Below are 8,848 nucleotides of genomic sequence, written 5' to 3'. Positions count from 1 at the left end.
GACACAAAAAATATTAGAGAGTGGGAAAATTTACTTTTCTTCTACTACTTGACTACTTTTTTTCCAATAATGTAATATTATACAAATATTTATACTCTTAATAGATTTTGGCTATTAATCTGTTAGTTCTTATAATCCTTTCAACAAATCCTATGAGTTTTTTATTCCATAATTGTTTCAATTAGTTGTTTTACAGTTGCATATTTTGATTTACATGTTTTTTTTTTGGTTGTTCTTGTTGTTGTAAGTTATAACATCTCTAAACTTTCATATCATCAAATTTTTGCATTAGTTACTAGGCCTGATAAGACGTTTTCATTTTTTTACTACGACGACTAAAATCTTGTTCATCACCATCCGAACTGTCGTGTTGTAATGTTTGATCACCATTGGTCAACTGTTGATATTCTGTGGGATCAATAACATAGCCATTCTTTGCACATTCCAACATACGTACTAAAAATAAGAAGAAAATATGGTTTTTTAAAAGTTTTATTTATAATCCCCAATGACTTACTTTGTGCCTCTAGTACAGCATTTTGTTTTTTAATATCTTCTACATCTTTTTGATTAGCTTGAATCTTTTTCTCATAATTTGTATACATTCTGTGGTCTTCTTTAAAATCTGGGCACGACTTGCCTATAAACAAATAATAAAATTATATTAAATAAATAGGTATGTCTATTTTTTCTGCCTTAACTGTTGATAATTTTACCTTTTCACCCTTTAACGAGGGTACAGCTTCTCTTAAACTGGTGAAACTTTCTTTGATATGATCACGTCTCTTACGTTCCAAAGCATTATGGTGGGCCCGTTTTTCTTCTTGGGTAAAATTTTGTGTGCTAGTGTGTCTCTGCTTGAGAACCTCCAGCATCGGAATCATTATCATCCTGTTAAAACCAAACAAATATAATATAAACAATTAGTATTGTTGTTGTTTTTCTTTAAAATTAACTATTTTTCATTTTGTTTATGCTTAAAAAATGTGTTTTAGTTGTTGTAATTTCATTTCTTTTTGTATTCCACTTACATCACTTTCAATGTCAATATCTCTATCGTCGTCACTCATTTTGTTTTATTTATTAATTTGTTTTCGAGTTTTTTCTTAAGTTTAATTATTCTTTATAATATAATTTTAATGTTATTAACAAGTTATTTAGTTTTTCTATTAAATTATATTAATTTTGTAAATTTTATTAATTTTTTTCTAATTACTACGACGTATGATGTGTAAATATAGTAAATGCCAAATATAGAATGAGAATGTGTAGAGAAATACAAAAAATATGTAAATATAGAGATGCCATATTTTTAAAATGTATATTGAGAGACCAAAAAAGCACAAATTATAACCAAAAGTAAACTTTAACTCGGCAAGTTGAGGGGATATTAAATTCTAAAGCGACACGGCCACACATCAAATTTGTTTGACTCAAACGGTAAGTTTTTTATTGGGTAGTGAAAAAACTCACATGTATATATGCGGGTGTGAGTTTTTTACTAACACAATAAAAAAACTTACCTTTTGAGTCAAACAATTTGATGTGTGGCCATGTCGCTTAACCCTTAATAGCCTGATTTTTTTGTTTGAACGGAAAAAAAATTAATGTTATAAAACTTACATTTCTAAGCAACTTTTGTTCTACAACTTTGTTCATATGTAGTATTTACCTGTGTTATGCGAAAAATACCTGGTTGGTTCCTAGAGGAACCACCAGGCACCCGGACTTCCAAATTATAAATATTGTAAAACGTACTTTAAAGGCAATAATAAGCAATTTCATTGTTAATGAATATAATTATATTGGGATATAAATAAAATATATAAAACAGCTCTTTTCTGATGAAAAATATGATTTTATTGCGACCATTTTCGACATCGAACTTTCGTTAGGGATGAATAATTGGATTTTTTTGATCGCGTTATGCCTTATAGTATAAATTTTGGTAGAGTATTATGTGATCTAGGTGAATATAGCTAGTTGGCAATAAACAGAGATTGTACGCCGACGTTTCTAAGCAATTTCAACCCCAAAATTGTTTGGTCGATCTTTTCCCCACTCGAATTTTAAACAAAAGATTTCATCAAGCAATAACAGACTACTGGCAGAAATGCTATGCTTCATTTTAAAATAAATCAATCAAAAAACATCCCAAAAAATATCGATTTATATAATCTGATGTATGAAAAATTTGAAGTCTGGGTGCCTGGTGGTCCCTTAAAGAACCAACCAGAAATTTAAAAATCCCACTAACTAAAGAAGTAAAATCACTTCAAATACCTATTATTACAATAATATTAGGCAACGATCCGTAAAATATTTTTTTCTGTTTAAGATTTGTCGATTTATAACTAAAACTTTTTGTCAAAAGTACACAATATCACAAAGAAATTTTTTTTTGAGGTAATTGCATTCTTTGAACCTGGACAAGCCAAATGAAACTTGATTCCAATACCGATCAAAGAAATTAGTGCCGCTTGCAAATAAAAACATTTTAAAAGTCATAACATGAAGTTGACAATATTTAAATAACAAAAAACTTAATTTTTATTGGTTGGTTCCTGTCGGTACCACCAGGCTATTAAGGGTTAATAAAATCTAGTCGAAAATTATAATACAAAATCACAAAATTTATATAGGAATTTAGGAGAAATTTACAACAAACTTTCTATAAAAATTAAATCGAAATTTTCTACAAAATTTTTACAAGAAATTAGTAGAAATATTCTATAAAATTTCTATAGATATTTAGCCGAAATTGGAGACCAAATTTCTGTAGAAATTAGTAGAAACTGACGACATTTTTATAATATTTATTCAGAAATGGCGACAAAATTTCTATAAAAATGTAGTCGAAATTAGCGATAAAATCTTCGTAGAAATTTATTGGTGACAAAAATTCTATAGAAATTAAGTAGAAAATGGCGACAAAATTTTGTATAGAAATTTCCATGATACTCCAGTCGAATATTAAGATTTTAATTTCTTGAGAATCTAATAGTAAATTGCGCCTAAATATCTACCGAACTCTAGTCGAAATTTTTGAAGTAACTTATATAAATATGTTTAAATCAACTGAATTACTAAGAAAATAATATAACTACAATTTTCTCTTAAGATTTTTGAGCATTAATTTATAATACACATACCTATGTATATAGTATGTATATATTCAGTACACACTGGTATAGTACATTTGGAGGGTTGAGGTGATCATCTCTTATCAAAATAATTTAATAAAAATTAGCTTTTATTAAAGTACTTGATTAAATTACAAACAATATAATATACTCAGTTTTAATTCAGATTTTATATAGAGAGGTTGCTTCAACGGCGCATAGTATATAAAATGATAACAAAGATACAACTGAAACAATCAAAATATTTATTTAAATTAATAAATTACAACAAGTATTCAACACTTGTTGATGTTAAGGTATGTTAAACAAAAAAATACTATAAAATTTGCAGGTGTCTGTAGAAATATTTAATATCATATTCCTTCCTAATAGATCAATCAACCTGCTTTGGAAACTTCTTATATTGATAGTTTACAAGCAGAATGGTCTCAGGCGAAACCTTTTGAAACCCTACCAGGACCATCTAAATTTCAAATGTTTCGTGGTTTTATTAAGGGGGGTGAATTTCATAGTTTACCATTTATTGATGTTCTAAACTTGCTTCGTCAACGTTATGGCGATATCTATTATATGCCTGGATTATTTGGTTTAAATTCCAACTTGATAACATTTAATTTGGAGGATCATGAAAAAATATTTCGTACCGAAGGACCATATCCCATAAGACCAGGTAATGAATTGGTAAACTATTATCGTCTGTCGAGGAAAGATAATTTTTATGTAGAAGAATATTTGGGAATGGCAGGAAAGTAAGTTTTTTAACGTAATTTATACTAAATTTTACTAAGAAAATTTTTTATTTTTTTAGTGGCAAACAATGGGGAAAATTTAGACACGCAGTTAATCCTGTTTTAATGCAACCCAAAAATGCTAAACTTTATATGGATCCCATGCAAAAGGTTAATAATGAGTTTGTACAAAGGTAAGTTATCAATAAATTTCTTTCAAACAGTTTCAAAATATATGAAATATTTAATCGCATTTTTTAACAGAATTAAAGAAATCCGCGATCCTAAGACCTTGGAAGTTCCCGGTACATTTATAAAAGATATAAATCGTTTATCATTTGAGTCTGTAGCTGTAGTGGCTTTGGATAAGGAGATGGGTCTTATTAGAAATACTTCCATTACGCCCGAAGCTAAAGAATTATTTGAGAATTTACAACTTTTTACCAGAGCTTTTTATGATTTGGGCATAAAACCTTCGATTTATAGATATATCAAAACGCCCACCTACAAACGTTTTGCTAAATCTATGGACACTATGTTCGATATTTGCTTCAAATATACCAATGAGGCTTTACAGCGTTTGGAAAAGCAAGGCGATAACACTGACGGAAAGAGTGTTTTAGAAAAATTATTAAAAATTGATCGTAAAATCGCCATGATTATGTCTATAGATATGTTAATAGCTGGTGTCGAGGTTACTTCGTCCGTTTTATCGGCACTTATTCTTTGCTTAGCCACCAATGCAGAGAAACAACAGAAATTGCGTGAGGAAATTTTAAATACAATTGGCAAAAGTGAAAAATTCACCATAGAAAATACTAAACATTTGCCCTACCTTAGAGCTTGCATAAAAGAAGCTCTACGTTTATATCCAGTGGTATTTGGCAATTTAAGAGCTACCGGCATGGATCTTTGTTTAAGTGGTTATCAAATACCTAAAAATACAAATGTTTTGTTGCCTTCAAATTTACTGCTACAAGATGAGAGGTACTTTCCTAAACCCAATGAATATATACCGGAGAGATGGTTACGTGTGGAGAACATGGAATATAGTAGCATGTCTGCAAAGAATATAAATCCGTTTACATTTTTACCCTTCGGCTTTGGTCCACGTTCATGTGTGGGCAAACGTATTGTTGATTTGGAAATGGAAATAACCATGGCTAATTTAGTGCGTAATTTTAAAATTGAATTTAATTATCCCATTGAAAATGCTTTTAAAAGTTATTTTGTGAATTCACCTGTAATACCATTGACATTTAAATTTAGTGACTTGAAATAAAGATTGCGCATAAGATTGTTAAAACCTAATTTTTGGATTAGCTTTACAAATAGATAAATAAAATTTAATTATTATTAAATCTCAAAATCGTCCAAATGCCTTCTGTGGTCAGCGGTTCTCGTTGTAATTAATTAGTAACTGTATATTTTAAATAAAAACTTACTTTCTCACCATTTTTACCACTAGTAACGTTCTCCATCACTTCCCTTGCTTAACAATCTGGCATTATTGTTAAATTCAACCCTGCTTACAGCTGATAAGAATGACGTACTTTTTTTTTAAAGAATGTATAGCAGAAAGAGAATCAAAGAAAAACAAGTGAATCATACAAAGAAAAATTACAGAACAATATTAAACAAATATTAATAAATAAAAAAAACTAGCCAACAAATTAAAACATTTTTATATTTCAAAAAAATAATATAAAACAAATATTTTAAATTTTTTGAGTGTTTAAAGTAAAAGCAGCAAACTGGGGAACGATATGTCTACGGCACAAATGGAAAGTAAGTTAAGGAAATACTTTGAGTTTAATTAAATGAAATTAATTATTACATGTGTGTGTCTTATTAATTTAACATTTTACAGAACATTTGTTCAATCTGAAATTCGCGGTCAAAGAACTAGAACGCAATAGTAAAAAATGCGAAAAGGAAGAGAAACTGGAAAAAGCCAAAGCCAAAAAGGCCATACAAAAGGGCAATATGGATGTGGCACGAATACATGCAGAAAATGCCATAAGACAGAAAAATCAAGCAGTTAATTATTTGCGTATGAGTGCCCGAGTAGATGCTGTAGCTAGTCGTGTACAATCGGCTTTGACCACACGTAAAGTGACGGGCTCAATGGCCGGTGTGGTCAAAGCTATGGATGCTGCCATGAAGGGTATGAATTTGGAGAAAATTTCTTCGTTAATGGAGAAATTCGAACAACAATTCGAGGACTTGGATGTGCAAAGTTCGGTTATGGAAAATACCATGTCCGATACGGTTACCACTTCAGTGCCCCAGGGTGATGTGGATAATCTATTGCAACAAGTGGCCGATGAGGCTGGGTAAGTTGACTTTTTTGTTATTTTTAAGAGAAGTTTGTTTTCATTATATTTTATATATTTCCAATAGTTTGGAACTCAACATGGAATTACCTAGTGGTATACAATCTTCGACCATTGGAGCTTCCACCCAAGTATCACAGGAACAAGATGAATTAACCCAACGTTTAGCTCGTTTGAGACAAGCTGAATAAGTTGTTGTTTGATTGTTGCCGTGTGTTAGGTGACTTGCTTGGCTTTTTAGTAGTTTTGAATTAGAATCCAAAAATGAATTTGTATTTTTTATTTATGTTTTAAATTTCACTTTATCAATACGTATTAAACTCACCCGATACGATAATTTGTTGCAGGAAATTCTTATTTTAAACATAACTTTGTATTTGCTTAATTTTAAGAAGTTGATAAATACACGTCTCTTGTCAAAATACCTACGTAAACTACAAGATTTTGACAATGTAACGGTAAAATAAAGAATGAATGTAAAGAAATAACAAATTGGAAGAATTTAACTGATTTTCTCAGAAAAGTCATATTTACAGAGAACAAGAAATAACGGCAAAACAAAAAATTTATTTTCCGAAAAAAAACAGTTTTTTTTTTCAATTATTCACGCAAAATGCTTTCAACTGAAGAAAGCCAAGAACGTTTTCATATTTTTATTAAGGTCCAAAAAAATTTAATGATTTAGTTATTCTACAAAAACTTTGTTTAATTTTGTAACGGTTCTACAGTCGCACGTAGGTACAAAATGTTACCTAATTTAAGTAAAATTTTGTACCTTTGTCTTAACTTCTACATCTATCTCTTAAAATTCTACTTAATTCAATTTATTAACCTTAAATATTCTAACATTAACTAGCAATCAAAGTAGCTGATCATTTTTCAAATTCAACTGTCGCTGCTGCATCATTAACAACTGTTGAGCCTGACTTTCTTGATAGCGTGTCTGTTCCAGCATATCTTGCACCTCGGCCAATGATGTATTATTGATATTGTTGTTGTTGGGTTTATCTTCACCATTTTTCTTAACACGCTGTTTGCGCACTTTCTTCTCCTTCTGTTCTTGAGCATTACAATCCTTATTTTTAGGTTTAGGGCCACGTTTCTGTTCAATTTTACGTTTAGGATGTGGTGCTACCATGGGCAGGGCACGCCAATTGTCGTTATGTTGATCTAAACGTCTTTTTAGAAGCTCGACATCACGTACACGTCTACGTATAAGTTTTTTAATGGTGTTGATTCTATTGGAAGATAGAGAGGAAGGATTTTATAAAGGGATGTTGTCCCCTAGGATACTTTTCTTTATTTTACCTTAATACATGTCTTTCATTTTCTGTTTGTATTTCCTGGCAACGTTGCAATAATTTATCCACAAATTGTTTATATTTTTGTTGTTTATCATCTAAAAGCATTTTTATCGGTATTTTTCTGTTTTATTTAATTTTATTAAATTTTCTGTGAAAATTAGTTTTTTTTAGAACATTCACTAGAAGTTGATAACAAAACATATGGTACAAAGAGTTACCAGATGATTTTTTAGTGCATTAAATGAAAATTAAGGGATTTATTATTATAGCAGGATTTGAAAATTTAAATAAAATCAAACATCCTATTTCTAAAATTGCAAAAAATAATACATAATTTTAAAATAAATCTTTTTTAGAAAAGTTTGATAAATTTTAAACTATTTTTCTTAAGAAAAGTTCCTGAAATTTTTGAAAAAAAGTTATTTAAAAAAGTTCGTTCCATATTGAAAATTTTTTCTTTAGAAAAGTTCCTTTCTTATTGAACAACTTTTCTTTCGAAAAGTTTCTTATTGAACAACTTTTCTTTCGGAAAATTCGTTTCATATTGAACAATTTTTTATAGAACTTTTATAGAACAACTTTTCTTTCTAGACAATCCTCACTAGGGTTCTATAGTTGAAACTTATAGACTTTTTGCATTTAGTTAAAAGTCGACTTTTTCCATTTTATGAAAAGTCGATTTTTTGACTTTTCGACCTTTTTCATTTATTTAAAAGTCGACTTTTAGACTTTTCGACTTTTAGTATTTTATAAATGGTCGACTTTTCGACTTTTTCCGACTTTTCGACTTTTTCCGACTTTTCGACTTTTTCCGACTTTTTTCGACTTTTTTCGACTTTTTCCGACTTTTTGACTTTTTGATTTTTTACGACTTTTTGACTATTTTCGATTTATTTCGACTTTTTTCGAGTTTTTCCGACTATTTTAGAGTTTTTGACCTCTTTTCCACTTTTTTAAAATTTTCGACTCTTTCCGACTTTTCGACTTTTTCCGACTTTTCGACTTTTCGACTTTTTTCGACTTTTTTCAACTTATCGACTTTTTTCGACTTTTCAACTTTTTTCGACTTTCCAATTTTTTGACTTTTCGACTTTTATTTACAAAGTCGACTTTTCGACTTTTTTCATAGACGATAGTCGAGTTATCGACTTTTTTGGAACAAAATAGTCGACTTCGACTTTTCGACTTTTTTCGACAAAAAGTCGATTGTTCGATTATTCGAAAGTCGATTTATAGAACCCTAATCCTCACATAATTTAAACCAAGTTGTCATTTGTTAAACAAATACATTTTTTATATATGTATGTATATTTCCAATAAGCACTATTCATTTTATT

The 8,848-nt window shown here is 29.5% G+C and overlaps 4 protein-coding genes across 4 annotated transcripts; 2 read left to right on the top strand and 2 right to left on the bottom strand.

Moving 5' to 3' along the window:
• Nucleotides 1–232: 232 nt before the first annotated feature.
• LOC119610553 (protein max-like) lies at nucleotides 233–1,137 on the bottom strand. The gene is given in 6 exon segments (XM_037965818.1): nucleotides 233–456; nucleotides 518–586; nucleotides 589–640; nucleotides 717–860; nucleotides 862–891; nucleotides 1,032–1,137. Coding segments are annotated over 6 exon segments (495 nt in total). The 5' UTR covers nucleotides 1,071–1,137; the 3' UTR covers nucleotides 233–295.
• Nucleotides 1,138–3,298: 2,161 nt separating this feature from the next.
• On the top strand, nucleotides 3,299–5,182 carry LOC119610557 (probable cytochrome P450 12c1, mitochondrial). Its single transcript, XM_037965823.1, has 4 exons — nucleotides 3,299–3,439; nucleotides 3,516–3,892; nucleotides 3,952–4,065; nucleotides 4,136–5,182. The coding sequence occupies exons 1-4, from the start codon at nucleotides 3,353–3,355 to the stop codon at nucleotides 5,151–5,153; spliced, it is 1,596 nt and encodes a 531-aa protein (XP_037821751.1). The 5' UTR covers nucleotides 3,299–3,352; the 3' UTR covers nucleotides 5,154–5,182.
• A 234-nt stretch (nucleotides 5,183–5,416) lies between these two features.
• LOC119610555 (charged multivesicular body protein 1b-like) lies at nucleotides 5,417–6,693 on the top strand. Its single transcript, XM_037965820.1, has 3 exons — nucleotides 5,417–5,659; nucleotides 5,742–6,207; nucleotides 6,275–6,693. The coding sequence occupies exons 1-3, from the start codon at nucleotides 5,638–5,640 to the stop codon at nucleotides 6,396–6,398; spliced, it is 612 nt and encodes a 203-aa protein (XP_037821748.1). The 5' UTR covers nucleotides 5,417–5,637; the 3' UTR covers nucleotides 6,399–6,693.
• Nucleotides 6,694–6,794: 101 nt separating this feature from the next.
• LOC119610556 lies at nucleotides 6,795–7,721 on the bottom strand. The gene is made up of 2 exons (XM_037965822.1): nucleotides 7,516–7,721; nucleotides 6,795–7,445 (listed from the first exon to the last, which is right to left on the bottom strand). Exons 1-2 carry the CDS (start codon nucleotides 7,614–7,616, stop codon nucleotides 7,067–7,069), a joined length of 480 nt encoding a protein of 159 aa, XP_037821750.1. The 5' UTR covers nucleotides 7,617–7,721; the 3' UTR covers nucleotides 6,795–7,066.
• Nucleotides 7,722–8,848: the final 1,127 nt, after the last annotated feature.

This window comes from Lucilia sericata, unplaced genomic scaffold, assembly GCF_015586225.1.
Source record: "Lucilia sericata isolate MDLA Ls3-8-SP2 unplaced genomic scaffold, ASM1558622v1 Contig001226F_arrow, whole genome shotgun sequence".
Taxonomy (NCBI): domain Eukaryota; kingdom Metazoa; phylum Arthropoda; class Insecta; order Diptera; family Calliphoridae; genus Lucilia; species Lucilia sericata.
Note: the sequence above shows the minus strand (reverse complement) of the source record. Positions and strands in the feature narration are given on the sequence as shown.

What these genes read in the sequence shown, in the direction of transcription:
- LOC119610557 (XM_037965823.1), top strand. Translation starts at nt 3,353, where the DNA reads ATGATAACAAAGATACAACTGAAACAATCAAAATATTTATTTAAATTA. An exon ending in CAACACTTGTTGATGTTAAG is followed by an intron (nt 3,440 to 3,515) that starts GTATGTTAAACA and finishes CCTTCCTAATAG; the next exon opens with ATCAATCAACCTGCTTTGGA. An exon ending in AATAATGAGTTTGTACAAAG is followed by an intron (nt 4,066 to 4,135) that starts GTAAGTTATCAA and finishes ATTTTTTAACAG; the next exon opens with AATTAAAGAAATCCGCGATC.
- LOC119610555 (XM_037965820.1), top strand. Translation starts at nt 5,638, where the DNA reads ATGTCTACGGCACAAATGGAAA. An exon ending in GTCTACGGCACAAATGGAAA is followed by an intron (nt 5,660 to 5,741) that starts GTAAGTTAAGGA and finishes AACATTTTACAG; the next exon opens with AACATTTGTTCAATCTGAAA. An exon ending in CAAGTGGCCGATGAGGCTGG is followed by an intron (nt 6,208 to 6,274) that starts GTAAGTTGACTT and finishes TATTTCCAATAG; the next exon opens with TTTGGAACTCAACATGGAAT.
- LOC119610556 (XM_037965822.1), bottom strand. Translation starts at nt 7,616, where the DNA reads ATGCTTTTAGATGATAAACAACAAAAATATAAACAATTTGTGGATAAA. An exon ending in AATGAAAGACATGTATTAAG is followed by an intron (nt 7,446 to 7,515) that starts GTAAAATAAAGA and finishes ATCTTCCAATAG; the next exon opens with AATCAACACCATTAAAAAAC.